This window comes from Gossypium arboreum, chromosome 7 (assembly GCF_025698485.1).
Source record: "Gossypium arboreum isolate Shixiya-1 chromosome 7, ASM2569848v2, whole genome shotgun sequence".
Classification (NCBI taxonomy): Eukaryota; Viridiplantae; Streptophyta; class Magnoliopsida; order Malvales; family Malvaceae; genus Gossypium; species Gossypium arboreum.
In genome coordinates this window covers 86,418,206-86,439,060 of record NC_069076.1, presented here as the reverse complement: position 1 = coordinate 86,439,060, position 20,855 = coordinate 86,418,206, and the positions used below count along the sequence as shown (strand labels likewise).

The following is a 20,855-nucleotide window of genomic DNA, read 5'->3' as shown; positions in this document are numbered from 1 at the left end:
AAATAATGAGGAATGTCTTCCTCCTACTTAAAATACATTGTCCTCGATGTAAAAAATAATATTAATAAATATGCTGAAAAGAAAGAGTTTAGAACATTCCCCATGTCGTCACTATCGTGTATGCATAAATGCAAGGAGAAAAAGGTTTGACGTCGCGTGGAGGAGGGGAAGGCGTTCACCGGCTAAGTTGACGTGTTGGGGCGCTGGGTATTGACGCCGGCAGCTATTCATGGTGAAGGATGGTTCAGCGGTGGCTCGGCTTCGGGTTCTTACCATGGTGTTGGAGAAATCAGCGGTGGAAAGGGTAGAAGGAAGGTGCGGTGGCTGGTGGGAGTTTGGGTGAAAAATAGGATAAGTTTTTAGGGTTTGGAGGTGTATAGATGGAGTGTTTGGCTGAAGGGTTAATGTTTGGTTGTAGGTTGTGGGTAATCAGGAGCATGGATGCGCTATTCTTGGTTGAAATAAGGATAAGATTAGGGCTATTTCATGCCAATTTTTTTAACTTTTCTCCTTTTTCTCCCTATTTTCGCGTCGGTGTACCCAAATAAAAGAAGAGAAATTAATTATCACCCAAACAAAATAAAGTAATAAATAATAAAATAAAATAAAATAAAGTAATGAATAAATATATAAAAAATAAAATAAAATAAAAAAATAAAAATTGGGTTGCCTCCCAATAAGCGCAGCGCTTGTTTAACATCGCTAGCTTGACGCCTCAACTAGTATTGGGGTTGTTCCAGCTGAATTCTTTCGTTTGTATGGGTTTCGAAATTCTCCTTTTTTATCACATTCATCATATTTGGGTTTAATTGTCCTTGCGCCTCTTTCCTTGGTTTCATTTTCCTCCAAGGGGTTGATCCCTTTTAAGTCGTCAATGGTCTCATTATTCTCCAAAAATGTGAATTTGAGATGCTCGGGAAGTTATTTTAATTTCGGATCTAGTGCCTGCACAACAGAAGGTAGAAGTTTAGTATCCATAGGTGCCAATAATTTATTAACAGATTCAAAATCATCAAACATCATTTTAGATTTATCTCCATAAGATGACTCAAAAATTTTTTCTACTGCTGAGTCAATTATGTCGACATGGTTTACACCCAAGACTTCACTTCGGTGACTAATAATGCTATATATGTGAGGACTATCAAACATCATTTGGTGGAAGTTGACTCTAGCCAATAATCGCTTTTGTGGGACTATCTTCTACTAGATAGTCACTTCCCAACGGCGAATACCACGCCATTTTGTCTCTTGGAATCGCCAACCTCTGACGCAGAAAGCCAACGAACCTACTGTGCAATCTTCCCAAAATGTAAAAAGTGGTCGTTCCTTGCACAAGTTGAAAATATCACCTATTAAGGGACATGGACGGAAGCGTCTGCCCCGTAATGCGGAGAAGCGATGAATACCCTGTTGAGAAGACTAAGGGCGGATTCTAAGCCTCATAAACCCTTTTTGGGGAATTTTGACAACTTTTGGCTAGATGGATTTAGTGGTTCATGATTTTTGGGAAAGAAATAAATATAATGGAAATGGAAATTTTATTGAAGAAAATATAGAGAAAACAAAAACTAAGCTTTTTAGGGGAGAGAGTGTTTACAGAAAAAAGATGTGTCCAATTTGTGTCACTCCATCCCCTATAAATAGTATTAGAAAACCTAGTCTATTCCTAATTAAATTCTAAAAATTAAATATAAATAAATAAAGATAATTAAAGATAATAAAATATAAATGAAAAAATTAAATCTAAATAATTATCCTAATATAATTGGAATTAAAATAGAGTCTTGTGCTATAAAATTTCTTCTTTTGTATTTTTGCCCCAAAAGTCTTGCACACTTTGCATTTTCGACACTACTTCTCTCCTACAAATTTTATTTTGCTTTCAATTTAGTCCCTACAAGACAAAGAACCATAAATAGCCCAAAATAGTAGGATCATACTCAAAATAAACATGTAATTAGCACATAAAAATATGACGTTCTAGAGTATTATCATTTTTCTTAAAATTTAATGATATGTTATGTACCAAAAGAAATTAATATTAATCAATTTCATTCCAACATGTTTTTATCATTTGTAATGCATATATTGTTTTTAGTATTTCTTTTTGATAAAAAAAATCGAATGCCAAATGATCCCTTTACTAAGTTACAATTTACAACTTAGTATTTATTCTTTAATTTTATATAATTTGGTTCCTCTACATGATGTCATTGGTTAGTTGAAATAGTTGAACCTTGATCAAAATGTTGAGTTCGATTTTCTCTTAAAAATATTCATTCTAACTTCATGCAAAAATATATGTGTTGTATTAAAATTGTGTTTTTAAGAGAAATTCATGTAATCATTTTATCGATATAATTAAGGATTGTAATTATTTGGACTAACTAATGATGACCTAATTATGTCAAATTAAACTACAATTTTACCAATATTATAATGACTAAAAAAGTTGTGTAAGTTCAAATATTTACTACCCAAGATATTTTTGGTAGCTAATGTGTACTTTTTAATAACACTTATTCCATTTCATTATGTTAAAACGATTTTTAGTAGAATAGTATTCTTTTAAAGAAATAATTAAAACAGCTAAGGAGGTTAATTATTTAGACTAATTAATGTTATTGTAAAATTTGAGAACCAAATTATATCAAATTAAAATATAACTAAATTTAAATGTTATAATAATAGAGGGACTAAAACTGAAGTTTTACCATTATAATTATAATGGCAAAAAAATCAACAAATGGTGATTGGATGCGTGTCAGGAGGTATTAGGCATTCCTAAGGTGATTGGATGCGTGTCAGGAGGTGTTAGGCATTCCTTTTATATAGAGTCAGTAGTATGATTTCAGCACGCTCGGTCTTGTATTAATTATTTATTTATTTTAGATTAATTTATAAAGTAAAATTTTAAAAATTATAATATATTTTGTATATTTGTAATTTATTTTTTATTTTATTTTAAAAATTTTAATATTTTTATTTTTGGATTTAAAATTGTAAGTTTAGTGTTTAATATTGTTAAAATATATCTATTAAAATTAAGTTCATTACAACATCATTTTTTATACATTACTACTAAGTAAATAATTTTTATTTCAAAATTTCATTTCAACGAAATTAATAAAAGAATTTTAGCAAAGTTAATAATTGAACTTGAATTTTAAAATCTAAAAAGTGGAAAAACTAAATCCTTAAAAATAAGAATAAAAAATTAAATTGTTAAAAATAAAAATAAAAAATAAATTTCAAATATACTAAAAAGTACAAATACTTGGATAGTAAAATAACTTTACCAAATTTAATTTATTGCTAAAATAAAACTTAGGAGGGTTTGATAAAATATTGAAAAATTTCAAATCCATTTAAAAATTTTGGAGAGTATCTTAAGCTAAAGTTGATCTATTTGGAAGGATTTTTTTTTGTAAGAATTTATGTTGAAAAGCTTTATGCGATCCTAAAACTGGAAGTGCTTTTATGAAACTCAGTTGTCGGGTCCTCAGTTGACTTTTTAATATATTTTTCTGAATTAAGATTAAATTCACATCATTTATAATGTTAAAAGACTCAAATTTTAAAAGCATCGTCAATTTTCTGTCAAATTATTTTTTATTAGTTATTTAATGGTAGGCGACCAAAAATGATAAATTTAAAAATATTAATAATTATTTTATAATTTTTATAATTAAACGTTTAAAAAGGAAATAAGTGATTACTTATATAATTTGCTTTTTTTTTTTTGGCTTATATGAAAGATAGGTACTCAAACTTTGTAAATTTTCCACTTTAGGTATTCAAAGTAGTTTTTAACTAAAGTTTTGTTCTGTTACACATTTAAGTTCAAAGTTGACATCTGTAAGAAAAGAAAACTTGAACTCCAATGAAATATTTACACAGGACAAAAAACAAATATTATATATATATATATATATATTCTTTTTTCCATTTGTTATTTTTCCTATCTCTAAAAAATTAAGATGATAAATTTTGTAAGCGTTAATAGTTAAATTTATTAAAATTTTTAAATTTAAAATCAAATTGTTAAAATGTGTAAATATTAAATGGTTAAATTTATTATTAGGTCAATAAAAAACCCACACCCACTATATTAAATGACTAAATAAATAATAATAATAGTTGGATCACCAAAATAAAATTAAAAGCATAGTATAGTCACTATATTTGTAGTTTACCCATAAAATAAAATAAAAGATAATTTATATAAATAATCAATCAACTATGCCCGCATTCTTGGTTATCCAACTTTAAAAATTTTCAATTTAGACATTAACATTTAAATTTATTTTTGTTCTAGTCATTGAAAAACTTTTTTTACTAGTACAATAACACATTTAGTCCTCAATACTTTGATACTAATTCTAAATAATTCAATGGCAAAATTCGTCATTATATTTGTAGTTTAGCCATAAAATAAAATAATTAAAAAAATTAAATAGTAATCTATAAATTAGAGCCTTTATGATACGAGTAATAAATACATAATTTCATAACAGTTGGGAAAAATCAACAACGCAGCCTGCGTCTAATTTCATTATTGTATGTAATTTTTAGTATGTCCTGTAAACAAATCAACATCGCCTTGAGATTCATTGATAACAGACTAAACTCCTCCTCCTCCTCCTCCCTCCCAATCCCCAAGCTGCTGCTAACCTCTGACTAACAAACACAAATGCATTGATGCCGATTAAAACTTTACACTCTGGATGAAAATGGACAACGAGCATTTGCCTCTTAAAACGGAAAAAAAGATACCTATCTACGAGTTTATATTCTGCTTATGTCGCGACCGAACACAAAAGTTGTGAGCCAGTTAATAGCCACATAGAATCTGTTCCTCCAGCTGACGACTCGTGTTAGATATGCCGAGCGCCATATAAACCAGCTGACAAAGCCTGCTAGAGATATCCCTTTTGCCTCCTATAAAAAGGAATCAAATAAGTCTCACAACTCATCCAAACTAATAGCTCAAATGCGGGGAAAGAAAAAGAACAGAATCACCTTGCTCTGTCTTAGATCAACAAGAGCCTTAAATCTGCCCACAGTTGCCATGCTTCCAAGATGCTTGTACTCAAACGGATCCCCCAAGTTCATGTCCTTAGCACCGTTGGCATGTCCTCCTCCATCTTTACAGATTTTATTCAATAGCTTTGCCAGATACTTTCCTTGTCGCTCGGCAACCTGAACAGGATTGAAATATTGGCACCGCAGTTGTTCGAAGCAACAAAAGGGTAGGCATTATCAATCTCCCTGGTGTATAAAGAGAACTATATATCTAGTCTAGAAAGCTAATATAGAAAGTTCATCGTAGAGTTTGACATTCAATTGTTACACAACTTGGGTCCAACTCTGTATTGTACCCGTGTTTTGGATTGAAAAGAGTAGTTCGAAAAAAACACCATACGGAAGAATCAAATTTAAGTTAGGAGTAGGTAAGAACAGTTCACTTAGCCAATCCAATGAATTCATGTAGTAACAAGCATGCAGGAAACACCCAAGTCCAATTTCGAATGGAACTGGATGATATTATCTCGAACTTTATGAGAAGAAAAAGACTTGAAGGAAGGCATGGAAAAGGTTGGGGTCCTAGCTTACCTGCGCTAAAGCCGGAAGGACTGGTTTGCCGGTACTTTCCAGAAACCCGCTGCAATCACCAATTGAAAATACATCTTGCACAGTAGGAACCCGAAGCCACTCATCAACACCAATCCTGTTAGTAAAAAGGAATTGAATTAGGTGAACCAGCTGGTATCTTAAGTTTTATTTACAATTTATGAAAACTTACCAACAATTTTTATGCCAGTTGGTTCAAAACTCTATAAGGTGCATATTACCAAGCCATCAAGAAATCTTCATAAAAATAAAAACAATGTCACTGGGATTTTATCTTACCTTCCACCCGGAGATTTCGGAAGTCCTAGAGAGTTCACAAAAGGAGAAGGACCAACACCTGTTGACCATACTAACAATCCATAGGGAACCTCGGAACCATCAGTGAGGACAAGATTTTCAGGTTTAACATCCTTCACAATCCCACGAACTAGACGAACTCCTGACTGAGAAAAAACTACTTGATGAAATAAAAATAAAACAATAAAATCCTCTCTTCTCAGCAGCCTAACAGAAGATATTTAAACTCCTTCAATGGAGTTAGAAAGCTAAAACAATATTTGCGTCAATCAACCATCTTTTACCTTCGTTAAATGCTTAATTGCATAGCGCCGGAGACGATCGTCAAAGGAAGACAGTATCTCATTAGCCTGAAAAAAAGATAATAATTTTATTATAATTCACAAATCTCCTCAATTCAGCAACTTAAAACAAGGCATGAGCACAAGAAGAATCTCAAGAAGGTCTTCAAGTTTCCAGGCAGAGTTCGGAAAGCCAGCACTGGCTTCAACAAAGATATTAGAAGACAAAAGAACTACATAAATGGCAGTACGGAGGAATAACTGATATCGTAGTGAAACAAACCTCAATCAGTGTGACATGGATATAGTCTTTTACATGAGTGTATCTTTCATGAACATCCCTCCTAATAAAATCACTAAGTTCACCACTAAACTCAACCCCGGTCGGACCGCCTCCTACAACAACACAATGCAGCAATCTACGTTTCTCTTCTTCAGGAAGCCCTGCCTCGACACCGAACCAATAGGTAAACATATAATCATACTCAAGAAATTATTTTCCATTACAGCAGGTAGAAAAACCAAAGTGTGGCATTACCCGGCACATCGGATAGCATCAAGTTGAGAAGTAGCTTCCTCCGAATTTCCTGAGCATGGTGAACTTCACGCAGAAAAATAGCATGTTCCTTCACACCATGGATTCCGAAAGTCGATGCCTGTGCTCCTGATGCAATTACCAACTTATCATATGAAATCTTAAACTTCCATGGGTCCAGGGTGTCGGTTCCATCAGTAACAGTCTCACAATGCACCTTCAAATACCCAAAACCAAATATTCCATGATCAAAAGGTCAAAAATCCAAAATTTTCCTACTGCATTTTATTTTCCATCAAACAGAACAAGAACAAAGAACTTTCCGAGTACAGTGAGGGAATGCTACCAACAAGCTTAATTCAACAATTGCATTCTACAAAGCAATATCTAGACATACGATCCATCACTATTCTCTAGTTCAAAAAACTAGAAATCTTTAGTAAAATTAAACTAAATTCAATACCCAAAAGCCCAAAGCCAAAAATTTAAACAATCAAGCTAATTTTAGAATCATAAAAGGACTCCCAACCTTAAATTGACATTCAACTCAGCCAACAGTCAATGCCTTTTGATTTTAGTTCTCCCAAAACGGAAATAATAACTAATTAAACCCAATAAAGGCGACATATTGTTGAAATACCTCATGGTTTTCAGTATCCACTGCAGTAGAATTGGCAAGAAAAAAATAAGATCCAGGTGCTGAAGAGATGGAGGGCTGAATCCTCGCAATGGGTTCGGCAACGGACCTGAACTCAAGAGTCCCAACACAAGTAGAAGCCAATAGGGGAGTAAATACCATATGGTTCCTAGGCGAGACACAAACGATGTCATACAGCTTGGGGTCCAAGCCTTTCATTAGCCTGCAACCAGCCCATCCAGATCCTAACACCACCACCCTTGGTTTGTCGTGTGGCTTGGTGGGTCCGAGACCTGATGGCTGAGCCTGAGCCGAGGCAGGGGGTTGGTTGGCGGTGCTGAAGTGGGATAAAGAAGCTTGTAGAAGATTTTTGGTGATGGGGGTTTTGGATTTGATAGGTGTGGATAGTTTGATCAAGTTCCTATACCAAAACATGGCTGCCTGATTACGTTTCTTTCATAAAACAATGAGAGATTGCTTTGGGGGAGGATGTATTGGGATTTGGGATGGGAGAGTTTCAGTCAACTTCAGTGGCACGTGTCAGGTGATAGTTGAAATTTGCATGCAAATAGAAAAGCCCATTCCCTCACTGGGCTAAAATTTTCTAAAAGAAGCATCATACTCCATTTAGACTGTGATTAGAAAGAAATGGTTGAAGTACATTTACACCTTTAAGTAGGCTATAGCATGTTACTAATTTGGCTATCCTCTCATTTGTGCCATCTAGATCATGGGACTCCATTGAACTTTCGTGAAGAAGGAAAAAGCATCACTTGCAGAAGAGACTCCTATGGAAACATGTGGGAAAGAGGAGATGCAGACCAAACAAGTCATCTATGGCAATGCTAATGCCATCATTCCCATTCACTGAGAGAGAGTAAAACATTGGCAAGTCACGGTCAATACATCTGAGTCCTAAAGTCTACAAGTCAACAACAGATTATCTCGGATAGTCTCTGTCAGATGGGAATAGTTGGCAAAATTGTCGGTAGTTAATATACCTCCTTCCTGGCAATTAACATGGTTAAGCATTGTGTTCCTTTCTCCTCTCTTGCTGCTTTCATTTTTCTCTTACTTTGTTTTATCTTTTCATTAGTTGCAATTGGTGTGTATTTGAAAGGTTATTTATTAATGTAACCAAGAGAAAAAGGTGATGGTAAGCCTTTGGCAAACCTTTTCAAACATTCTTAGATGAGCTTTAATTTTCAGGTCATAAAAGTATTCCACCCTGAAAGCTCCATAGCTAACAAAGAGTCTAAAAGGTTGCAGAGGCAGAAGACGAATAATACTCCTTACAGTGAACATGAGTATACTGATGGAGACCAGATTTCACAACATAAAGACACCAGGTGTGTTCCTCTGGGATTAAAGTCAATGGAGGGCACAGAAGTTTATAAGACCATCTCAAAACCGCCTCAATATGAGTTTGCTTGCTGGGTGTACTGGATTAAAACAGATGTAGACTGTAAGTAAAAATCTAACCATATTGCTCATTCAAATGATTTAAAATCTAACCATATTGCTCATTCAAATGATTTATCCATTGTCTGAAATAGTGGATACCAAAAAACAGGGATTAAAATAGCAGTCGGGTAGCGGAATAGAGGCTGGTGTATAGCGGTTGGGGTGCCATCCGAAATCGCTATTGCTGAAATAGCGGTGTGAAGCGGAGTCACACCAATAGCAGTGGATCGTGGTTGCAATTTAATGGGTAACGGTCAATTGCGGCAATAAGAGCCGTTATTTCTGTTATTTTTTCGTTATTCTCGTTTATATCTTCTTCTTTTTTACTTTGTTATTAGTTATTAGTTGTGTGAATTTTAAAAAAATTCACAACCGCAATACCTACAGTGACCGCAATAACATCCGATATGTTCGCAATTGCGATAAACATAACGCGACCGAAAACGCAGCCGCAACTGCAATTTAAATCCCTGCAAAAAAGTTTCCCATAAACTACAAGTATTACCATTATCATAAAATAAGAGGTCGTGGGGGCAGGAGCAGTGATCCGGGATCACAAAGGCTCTTGGATTGTTGGCTCATATGTCATTTCGTCATGTTCCACTTGCGACTACCGTAGAAGCGGACTTATGGGCCCTTCGTGACGGCTTTAGACTTGCTAAGAGCTTAAATATTAGGCATTTGGTCATTGAAGTTGATTCTACTTTAATCATTCATTTCATGTCTAATATAAATACTACTAATCTACTGTTATCTCCAATTATGAATGATTGTAAGCCTCTGTCTATTGATTTCTAAGAGTATTAAACATATCTTTCGAGTTTAGTACGTATTCGGAACAACCTTCTTGATAATTCCTCTTTGGTTTGTAACTCTTTTGATGATTTCTTTTGTACTGGTAACTCCCCTCGTAGCTCCTTAATTCCAATTGTTGAGGCGGATGCCAGAAAGGACATTTTGTTCATGTAGAACCTTTTATCAATGAAGTTCCTTTCTTGACAAAAAAAAAAAAGGAAAAGAAAAATGACAATATTACATTTACATCGTCGTCCCATCACTTTAATTTTTACATACAAAAAAAAAAAAGGCATAATGCAACAGGCAACAGCTATAAATACAAATCTAATTGTCTTATTCACTAAAAATTAATCCCTTAAAATCATAAACGACAAAAAGCTCTTTACTTACTTCCAAGCAAGTGTAGTTACATGGGATTTTGACAAGTGGAGTTCTTTTGAAGCTAAACATGTAAAAATTCGAACTTTATAGTCATTTCTTTTCAAGGAAGGGATTATTTTCAGAATTTCAGTAAACTGGTTAAGAAGTTAAGTTGGGTGCAGAGAAGTTTGAGTACTAAAGGCCAAAAGTCAACATTAAGTTTATACAAAATGCGAAAGATGGCTGATGACGTGGAGAAAGACGAGGACCGCGGTGGTCCGTAGCGCTGCAAGCGGTAGCGGGACTGGAAGAAGATGACCTTTTTTTTTATTTTTTTTTATAAAATGATTATTTTGTCTTTTGGTAGATTCTTGACTGACTTTCATTGGGCCACCGCATTGTACCAAAAATCAGTTCGGCCTAATCTGTAAGCCCAAGAGCTTTTTCTTTGGCAAACAGGAAAGTATATAAAAGAATTTTTATAAAAAATTGATAATTCGTAGAAAATTATGATTTTCTTTAAAAATTGAAATTTTTAATTTTATTTCTTAACTAAAAATTGAATCGATTGAACTGAAAAAGTAAATGTTTAATCGATTTGATAATAATTCAATTTTAAAATTATATATATTATCTGTTATATATTTATCGATTGAATCTCTCAACAGCAATAAAGTATTATCTCGTATCATAATTTTTTTTTTAATTCTATCGACAACTCAAATGCTTTAAAAAAACTTATTCATAACAAGAAGTTCACTGAATCAGGACTCTCTCAGATTGGAGGAAATATTAACCGCAAATATTAGAGGAAAGGTGTATGGAACTTAGAATGAAGGGTCAGAAGCGTATGAAAGCAAATTGAGGACATGGCACTCTTGGAGCACAACGTGGATGTTGTAGCGCCTATGACGTGTGTTGCAACGCTTTTGGCCATTTTGGCCCCATTTTTGTCTTTAAATGCAAATTTTCGACTCTTTGATGCCAAGTCTGACTTTGAAACCCTAGAAGGTCATACAAAGACATATAAATAGCATACTTTAGGCTACGTTAAATATGTGAAATTAGGTTATTAGAAACTATTTTGTTTTTATCTAATTTTCTAACTTAGACTTTTAGTTCTTCTTTGTTTTTCAAGAGTGATTGTTTGGAGATTTTGTTTGTAAATTCGATCAACTCTTAGATTGAATTATTGAAGAAATGTGCTTCAATTGAATAAAATTTTTTTCCTTTTTTCTTTAAATCTTTTTCATTGTTATAATTATGTTATTATTTATCTTTTTGTGTTGATTTGAATTTCATCATGAATTAATTCTTCCAAATGATTGAGGATAGGCCAATGGATTGAAAATTAAAATAGGTTAAAGATTGCGTAGTGTAATGTTTTGGAGTTAAGTTTAGCTTCAAGAATCAAAAAACAAAATCTACATGCAAACATACACGTAATCATAAAATGATTAGTAAATTCAAATGAAAATCACTATACTTATACCTTACCTTGATATGAGCATGTCAAACATATAGCTTAACAAAGTTATACGTTAAACTAGAATAAAAGCATGGCAATGTTAAAGCATTCAAAATTGTATTAAATATATAATGAAATTCTCTATACAACAAGTTTTAGCATAATCATTTTCATTCCACGTCTCAAGATTCAAAACACATCTCTCAATTAAACTAAGTATGTTATTATAATCACACAAATTATAATCACATATTGATTTCATTAGTATGTTATTATCAGAATTACAGATTTCACACCTAGTGTAACCTTAGTAAAACAAGACTTTGACACACACATTTTCACTAAAATATATCAAAGAAAAGATTAGCATTATAAGTGCAACTATCCAAACATCGAGAGAGTTTTCAAAAAGATAGTATATACACTTTGTTTGCATAATATGTCCAACCAAGGGATTACACATCAGAACTCTATATTCACATTAAACTAGAACAAAAATGTACATATAACATTAATTAGTTTGTCAATCGTATTAATACAATATTAATAGATTTTAAGCGAAAATTTTGGTGGAACTAAAATTAAAGAGGACATTGATTTTATTAATTTCTTTTTTAAAAATTATCTTCAAATTTTGATAAAGAGATCATTTGTTATATTATTTTATTTTTCCAAAGCTTAGAGCGGTTGGTTGAAACTCAACTAAAAAATGAAATAATATCACAAATGATTTCTCATAGTTTTATTTTAATTATAGAAGAATATTCTTTTAATTTTACTAATCAAGATAATGATTAATTTATTAGTGACACCAATTTAATCACAGATGTTGATGATAATTGTTAAATTTTCATTTGAGCCCAAAATGATAAAATACACTTTTTGGTCCAAGTGCGGATTTTGGTAAATAAACTTTTGAATAAAAATAATAAAAGGTAATCTTTTCCGCATTTAAATACTATAGATTACAGTTATTTATTAAGACATAAATTTAATTTAATTTCAGCAGGCCACACCAAATCTTTCTTTTTCTACAACGTAACATGCGAATAAGAAATCACAGCCATCAATGGTTGGGCCCTAGTTGATGAACGTCAAAGATGCATCCAAAATGCAGCGAAAACTGGTTCTTGATGAGGGAGCATAGCCAAGATGAAGCGAAAATAACGTGAGAGAGAGTTGAAAAAAGAATATATTCCGATTTTTTTTTCTTTTCTTTATCTGTTGTTTTTTTCCCCTTTTTTAACTTCTCTTCATATGTATATATATATATAATATTTGCCATGCTTAAGAAGAACGTACATGTTCAGTCAAATGGCGGCACTGGTGTTCGACTGGAGAAACCGACAAACCCTCTGTTTTGTGGGAAACTGAAACGTAACAAAATGAGTGGGAGGAAGAAACTTGATGTTAATGAAAAAGTTGAGGTAATGTGGTTATTGCCCATTATGGTTTTTGTGATTTTTTTTTCAAAAAAAAAATTGGTTTCAAATTCTGGGTTGTAATTTTGAATGTTCTTAATGTGGGTACTTTTCTTAGAAACACTAGGTTGTTATTATTATTATTTTTGGTTTTGTTTATAGTTGAAAGCTTCAAATACTGTTAATCAGTCTAATTAGAGCTACATTTTGTTGTTTGGTTCTTTTTCTCTGTAGTAATTTGCTTATCTGCCTGTTTTGGGGTCTCTTTGGTAGCCATGCAATTAAAACTTGGAGCAAGTGTTTTTTACGCTCAAAATTTCGTCTCTCATTGGTTGGGCTTTTAGTTTTTGAATATGAATAAAAAAAATTGGATTTGAAGTTTTAGTTCATTGCATAACAAAGTTGGTATGGTGTAGGTGAGGAGTGAGGAAGAGGGATTTCAGGGCTCATGGCATCAAGGGACTGTTATTGCATGGGATAAGCGGGGGTTTCACATCAAGTATGACCACATTGTTGTTGATGATGGTTCTGATAGTCTCGTTGACATTGTGGGTGTTTCACCTGGAATAAATGGTATTGACTGTACCTGTGAGAATCATCGTCACTATCGAGGGTTAATGAGGCGATTGCCACCTAAGCTAGAGTTCAGTAAATGGAGTCTTTGCTATGGTATCTGTGTGGATGTATGGTATATGGATGCCTGGTGGGAAGGTGTGATTTTTGACCATGAAGATGGTTCAGAGAATAGGAGAGTGTTCTTTCCTGATTTGGGTGATGAAATGGTCGCTGGACTTGGCGATTTACGGATTACACAAGATTGGGATGATTTTGAAGAGGAGTGGCACCAACGTGGAACTTGGTTGTTTCTTGAGTTGATTAAACAATATGAGCATGAGTGGTACATTTCTGTTTCTGTGAAGCAACTCTGGTATGATTTACGGGAGAAAAATAGTTTTCAGAATGTTAGAGAGTGGACTATTTCTTGTGATTCTTTGTGGAAAAAATTGGTGCTGGAGGTAATAAAAGATAATCATGAGATCACTGTGAATCATTTTGTTAGGGTATTAGGCCTTCCTGGGTCCTCTCAACCAGAATCTGAGTCGCAACTGGAGCCTACTATGCCAGATGCAGATTTAGATGAAACTGCTTCTCTTTTACCATTTGAGCATAAGGTTAACAGTAATTTGTTAACTCCAAATTCATCTATTGTTCAACCAATTCAAGAGAAATCTAGTATAGGTCCGTTGATGTGCATCTCAAATGATGATACTCATGTTTTAACTGAATGCAATGGGTCCTCTCTTGATAAAGCACTTTCTGTTTTACCTGAAGCTTTGTTGGTCTCACCCTCTGTTGTGGACGGAATTTCTTGTATCTGTTCTCTAACCAGCAATAAAAGATTTTCCAAAACCGATAATGATATGGCTCAAAGGAGGGCCAGGCTAAAGAGACACAATGCAAAGGTGACATGGATAACTGCTGGTCCCAACCTTGTTCCTGAGGCTGAGTCATGCCCTGATGCCATTAGAAAATATGCTCTTGCTGACAAGAAACATCTGAATGCTTTGAGAACTGATGTTAGGAAGCATCTTCTATATCAAGGATGGAGAATTGAATCGAAGCAAGAAAAACATCTTGTCAGAATGCGATACATCTCACCTACTGGTGTTTGTTATTACTCCCTTTATAAGCTCTGCTCACATTTAATGAATAACACCAGGGAGCTTATTTGTTCAGACACAAAAGATGCGCATCATGTTATTGAATCAAACATCAAGGTTCAACATGTTGTTGATCCTGAATATTGCCCTCAAGCTGTTTTAAATTGGTCTAAAGCTGATATCAATGCGATTTGCAAGCGCCGTCTCAGGAAAAGTGATATGATACCGAAGGCAAAAAAGCATCTCTCATGGCTGGGTTGGGTGTTTCACTATGCAGTCAGCAATGGAAGGCGCTATTTGTGCTATACTTCACCGAGAGGAAGGACATGTTATTCACTTCGTGGAGCCTGCAAAATTTGTATAAAAGAAGGCGGACTTTCACAAGATGCTGCTTCTCCTTCTGTATTTGTCGAAAACATTAATGTCACTGGAGAGGTAGATAGTCAACTAGCAGGCAAGAAGCTTTCTTCTGCACTCTCTAATATGGATATCCAGAGGAAGCTTGTTTGTTCTGACACCAAAGATGCACATCATGTTGTTGAACCAAACATCAAAGATCTACATGTTGAACCAGAATATTGCCCTCAAGATCTTTTGAATTGGTCTAAAGCTGAATCGAATGAGATTCAAAAGTGTCATTTCAGGAGAAGTGATATGACCCTGAAGGCTTCTCCTATACCCGTAGAGAAAATTAATGTCAATGAGGAGGTTGATAGCCAGCTAGCAAGTGAGAAGCTTAATGTCAATGAGGAGGTTAACAGTCAGCTAGCAAGTGAGAAGCTTTGTTCTGCACTTACTGATACAGATATCCTGAGAAGCTTGGTGCCATCAAATGCTAAATCTAACAATTGGACTAGAAAATCTTATTCTAAACTGGAGACTAGAAATGTTTCTGAGCAAAGTATAGTAGTAGGTCAAAGAACTCAGAAGCCTAAGAGGAAAAAGGATAGTTTATCAAATCTTGTGACTGACTTAGTTAAAAAGCAAACTGACTCACCTGTTAAAAACACTAGCATCTCAAGATTGAAAGGTGGAAAATCACCTGCAGCATTGATCAAATTAAGAGAGAATCTCAATGGCAATCAACATAACCATTTGTTACGATCAACCAAAAGAGTGCAGCAGGTTGTAACTCCTAGTCTGTTGCATAAAAATCCACGAACTGTGTTGTCTTGGCTGATAGATAACAATGTTGTTTTACCAAGGTCAAAAGTACATTACTGGAGGAAGGAAAAGAGATTGAAAGTTGAAGGCCGGATAACTCGTAATGGAGTTAAGTGCAATTGTTGTGACAAGATATACACTCTCGGTGGCTTTGTAGCACATGGTGGCAGCAGTAACCACAGAGCAGCTGCCAAGATCTTCTTGGAAGATGGCAGGTCTCTGTTGGACTGCCAACGTGAAATGATGCTAAGTAATAAGATGAAGTTTGAAAGAAAACGGAGTTGCCGTTTGACTCGCAATTCTCAAATAGACAAGAATGACGACATTTGTTATGTTTGTCATTATGGAGGTGAACTAATATTGTGTGATCAATGCCCATCATCATTCCATAAAAGCTGCCTCAATTTAGAGGTATATCTTTTATTCTGTTGTCAGTTTATTCGGATTTAGATTTACTTTTTCTTTTTTTCCATTTTCTTAAAACCCCCAGATCTTTGATCTATCATAGAGTATTCCAGATGGTGACTGGTTCTGTCCATCGTGTTGCTGTGGAATCTGTGGTCAAAGCAAGCTTAAAGAAGACGTTGCTAATATTGAGGATGATAGAGTTCTTACTTGTGCTCAGTGTGAGCATAAATGTAGGTTGCTTTTCTCCATTTTCTGACAGGTCAAAGCCACATATTAATGGTTTCTTATGCTTTTTTTTTTTTTGGTCTGTATTTGATGCAGATCATGTTCGGTGCATATGCCGTAGAGGGGCAGATAGGTTGGAAATATGTGCAAAAGAAAATTGGTTTTGCTGCAACAAGTGTGAAGAGGTATTTCCAATCTGCTTTATTTTTGTAATGTTTATTGTGCATCAATAAGTGGTAGCTACTGCTGACTGCTTTCTGACCTTTTATTTTGGGCACGTGTAGTTTTGCATCTTCAATCCTCTGTTAACTATTTGAGTGGTTCATAGTAGAAAGCTAGTAATATTTTCATTTCTCCCTTGATTTACCTTGTAAGAAGACTTTTAGCTCTTTTTATGTGCATGTTTAGAATCAAGCAGTGAATTGCTAGCAGCAGGGAACTTCTTTTGCTGGAAAAGATTTTACGATGTGATTGATATGATGGAATGATAATTGGTGGGAGATATTTCTGCTATTTATAAAATTAATCACAGGGATTATTGATAGTGACATGCATTGCTTTCACCTGAGAATAACAGCCAATTCTAGCCTTCTTGTCACCGGTAATATTGTTAGGATTAGGTCATAAATGTTATTTCATTACTCATTTATTTACAACAGTAGCCTACTTTAAAGTTAGTATTGCAGCAGTGTAATACCATAGATGATAGTACATCTTGAAAATGTTGCTTATACCCTGGTCTTGCTGCAGATATTTTTGGTCCTTCATGAACTTTTAGGAAGACCAATTCCTGTCGGAACAGACAATCTAACATGGACACTAATTAAATCCATGCCATCGAATACTCATGATGAGGCTTCAGATAATGAAGCCATGGTTGAGAATTATAGCAAACTTAGCATCGCGCTTGACGTGATGCATGAGTGTTTCAAGCCTATAAAAGAACTTCGCACTGGCAGAGATCTTGTTGCAGATATTATATTCAGTAGAAGGTGTGATATTCTTATTTTTCTTAAGCCATCTTGATAACTTCAATATCTACTGAGCATTGAGGTTGTTATTAGTGATGATTTATTAAAATTTTTTGTGTTTACTATTAGAACTTCAGTATTTATTGGGAATTGAACTGATCATTAGTGATGATTTATTCAAATTTCGTGTGTTTACTATAAGCAAATAACTTAAACTTTTATCATCATGATTTTGAATTCTACAGCTTTGAACATAACCGCTTGAACTTCCAAGGCTTCTACACAATACTTTTGGAAAGACAGGATGAAGTCATTACTGTTGCTAATGTTAGGTATGCTTATCTAATTAACAATATTTAGCTGTATAGAGCTAAAGCTTTTGGTTTGACTCTTCTGTATGTTTGCTTTGATTTGTCTATTCAAGGGTCCATGGAGAAAAAGTAGCCGAAATACCTTTAATTGGTACCAGATTTCAATACCGGCGACTTGGAATGTGTCGTATTTTGATGGATGAGCTTGAAAAGGTTAGTTACACCTAGTTTGTTTGGGTTTGTATTACCAGTTCCTTATGTTCATTGGTCAAATTCCTTCATAATTTATGGCACTCGATATTTGAGATTAGTTATCATCCTACATTTTTTGTGCTAAAATGCATTGCATCTTACAAATTTCTGACTATTGTTTGTTGATTTCTTCAGAAGCTCATAGAATTAGGAGTTCAGAGGCTGATGTTACCTGCTGTTCCTGATGTGCTGCCCACCTGGACTGGTTCATTTGGGTTTTCAAAGATGACTTCATTAGAGAGATTACAATTTGTTGATTATACATTGTTAGGTTTCCAGGGTGCCATCATGTGCCAGAAGCTTTTACCGAAGAGTTCTTTAGTGGAATCAAACCTATCTCTTGGTATTCCCTGTTATAGCCACCTAGTTCAAGTATTAATTACTGCAATGAACCAGTGATTCACATTCATGTTTACGTTACATCTTCCAGGATCCCAGTTTGAACTTCATACTGATGAAAATGCCAATGCAGATGGGTCCAGTTCAGTCTCTGAAGCACTCCAAGCGATTGAGGAAAACAGATGTATGGATCAAGGACCAATGGAGTACGTATGACCTTTTTTATTAACTCTAGTTCGAAGGGAAAATGAAAAGTGGAAGGGGTAAAAAAGCTCTAGCTTTGCTCTCCTTAGGTTGGTCAAACTTGTGAGAACTATTGGCTTAGACACTAACCAAGTTATTAAGATGAAAGATCTCCTATGTAAATTTTAAAACTCTTAAGTCAGTTAGGTTCAGGTAGTTGTGGTTTGTGGGAAGAAAATATTCCTAGGTAGTCATCCTTTGGTATTTGAGGTTCTCAGCAAAGAGAGACTTCGCAGTCTTTACAACTATTAGAGAGGCAGAGATCATAAATGACAACTCTTACAAAGCAAATACCCTTTACTGGTATGTGTTGATACTGTTAACTTTGTAAAATATGAAAGCAGTGACCCTAGAATGCCCCACTTCCACTCTTTAGTTTAACCGAGCTACCATGTTTCAGTTGGATATAGTTACAGGTTGTCCATTGCTGGTCTTTGAATCCTGAACTCTTTCAAGTATATCAGTTGGATATGGTTTTCGATGGTAATGATGATGGGTTGCTCATTGCTGTTCTTCCAATCCTGAATGTTTTGTTATCACTTATTAGCCCTTTGGAATGATCAGCATCGGAAGTCTTTGTCTCTTACCAAAGACACAGATGTATGGGATATAGCTGCGTACAGTTGTTTACACCTGTGAATTGATGGTCTCACCGTCTATGCTAATTTATGAAGTAATAAGCTGAGTTGTACACCTATTTCAAACAATTCGGACTCTGCTTTGACTCGGGATATTTATTGGCTCCACTCATATGAACCTCTTTATTTTCTCAAATTTTCATGTTATATTCTCTGTTCAAACATACTGCCTCTGATGCTGCCTGCTAAAATATGTTAATAATAATAGGTATATGATGTTTTGGCAGGATTGATACTGGCGGGTGGATTACTAACAATGTTGATATTGTGGTTACGGTACTTTTTTATTGACTCTCAAGCACATTTCATTAGTCCATCATTAACCTAATTCTTTCATTTTATTTTCTCCTTCTCGACTCACCAGATCTTTCTCAGTTACAGGCGAACCAACCAACTCAAATTGACCATGCTCGATGCGATAATGAAGTCAATCCAGATTGCTCAGTTCAGGCTGCCTATTGTGAGGAAACAAAAGGTGGCGGTAACCATTTTGTCAAGTGCTGCTACAACAAGCGCAGGAGGATATCTGTGAATAGGAGGTAAGGATACCTACAGATTCTGCCATCAGATGGGAGTTGTGCCATGGTGAAACCAAAATGGTGTTTTTCATTTTTTGGATGCTGTCAACACATGAACACAGCTGCAGGGCATCTGAGTTTTCTTCATGGATGTGTAAATTTCTTGTACAGAACATCTCAAAATCAGATAAGTTGTGTTTATATCAAGTATAAACTTGGGAAATTATACCTTATAGGATGAAGGATACAGATCTCATTTTGATTACCTTTTTGTCCATAAATTCCCTTGTTTCATGTTCTTTTTGATGGGTTTGGCAATTAAAATATATCATAAGTTAAACTGGAAGCTGCACTTCTCTCTCTGTTCCCAGGCTTCAAATTTTACCATAACTTCCTTTGAAGAAGTAAAAACAGGTATGTTGACATGAATACCTTTTCATTCAAGCGAAACATAACTTCTCTCTTTCTACAAATTTTAACTATTTAATTTAAAAATTAATTCCAATACATAATAACACTAATGTTAAACTACATTACTCAGCCTTCAATTGAAAATGTTACAATATAGTGCCATGCTATTTTTTAATTGGTATAATATAATATAATAAATTTGGTCATAACTTTTATATTTTATATCAATTTCACCTTAATTGCATACAAAATTATAAAAATATATATATAATATATACAGAAAATTATAAATATAGATAAGACTTTAAATACATTAAAATACATCTAATTTATTAAAAGTAAAATTTTAAAATATATAAAATACATTAAAATTTCCAAAAATGTTTTTAATATCTACTTTGAATTTGAATTATTTTTAATTTAATTTTATGTAAATTTTAAAGTTATACATGAACTTTGATTCAATGTACAACTATACACATGAAATTTAGATTGTGGTTCTAAACTTTAATTTTAATTCGACCATGCAGATTTGAAATAAATATATCAATTTATTTTTATATTGTATAATTAGGGAAGAGATCTACTTACACATGGTAAAAACCTAAAGTAATTTTACACACTTCCATAACTATTTATATAATTAATATTTTAACAATTTAATCGTTGAATTTATCAATATAATTGTATTTGTCATATATGTAAATTTTGAATCGATCCGATATCTCTATCATATTAATCTAAATCACTTTGTATATTAAAAATATTCAATGGTTAAAAAGTTTTTACATAAAATAAATAGTTAGAAGTTTTAAA

General features: G+C 33.9%; 2 protein-coding genes and 1 long non-coding RNA gene across 5 annotated transcripts; 2 read left to right on the top strand and 1 right to left on the bottom strand.

The window, feature by feature from the left end:
- Positions 1-4,446: 4,446 nt before the first annotated feature.
- LOC108450066 (internal alternative NAD(P)H-ubiquinone oxidoreductase A2, mitochondrial-like) lies at positions 4,447-8,105 on the bottom strand. 2 transcript variants are annotated; one of them, XM_017747632.2, is made up of 9 exons: positions 7,391-8,105; positions 6,754-6,967; positions 6,499-6,659; positions 6,219-6,284; positions 5,917-6,080; positions 5,620-5,734; positions 5,026-5,205; positions 4,780-4,944; positions 4,447-4,679 (listed from the first exon to the last, which is right to left on the bottom strand). In XM_017747632.2, exons 1-8 carry the CDS (start codon positions 7,820-7,822, stop codon positions 4,792-4,794), a joined length of 1,485 nt encoding a protein of 494 aa, XP_017603121.1. In that variant the 5' UTR covers positions 7,823-8,105; the 3' UTR covers positions 4,447-4,679; positions 4,780-4,791. The 2 variants fall into 2 exon arrangements, with proteins under 2 accessions (XP_017603121.1, XP_017603037.1); XM_017747548.2 differs by having other exon boundaries at positions 4,447-4,683; positions 7,391-8,044.
- A 168-nt stretch (positions 8,106-8,273) lies between these two features.
- Positions 8,274-9,705, top strand: LOC128295522 (uncharacterized). Of its 2 annotated transcripts, XR_008286004.1 has the most exons (3): positions 8,274-8,410; positions 8,597-8,852; positions 8,944-9,705. It is a non-coding gene; the product is annotated as an uncharacterized LOC128295522 (long non-coding RNA). The 2 variants fall into 2 exon arrangements; XR_008286005.1 differs by having other exon boundaries at positions 8,274-8,852.
- Positions 9,706-12,463: 2,758 nt separating this feature from the next.
- On the top strand, positions 12,464-19,974 carry LOC108477901 (uncharacterized). Its single transcript, XM_053031182.1, has 11 exons — positions 12,464-12,904; positions 13,315-16,134; positions 16,232-16,361; positions 16,453-16,541; positions 17,107-17,348; positions 17,573-17,659; positions 17,752-17,851; positions 18,026-18,233; positions 18,363-18,435; positions 19,338-19,386; positions 19,486-19,974. The coding sequence occupies exons 1-11, from the start codon at positions 12,761-12,763 to the stop codon at positions 19,651-19,653; spliced, it is 4,110 nt and encodes a 1,369-aa protein (XP_052887142.1). The 5' UTR covers positions 12,464-12,760; the 3' UTR covers positions 19,654-19,974.
- Positions 19,975-20,855: the final 881 nt, after the last annotated feature.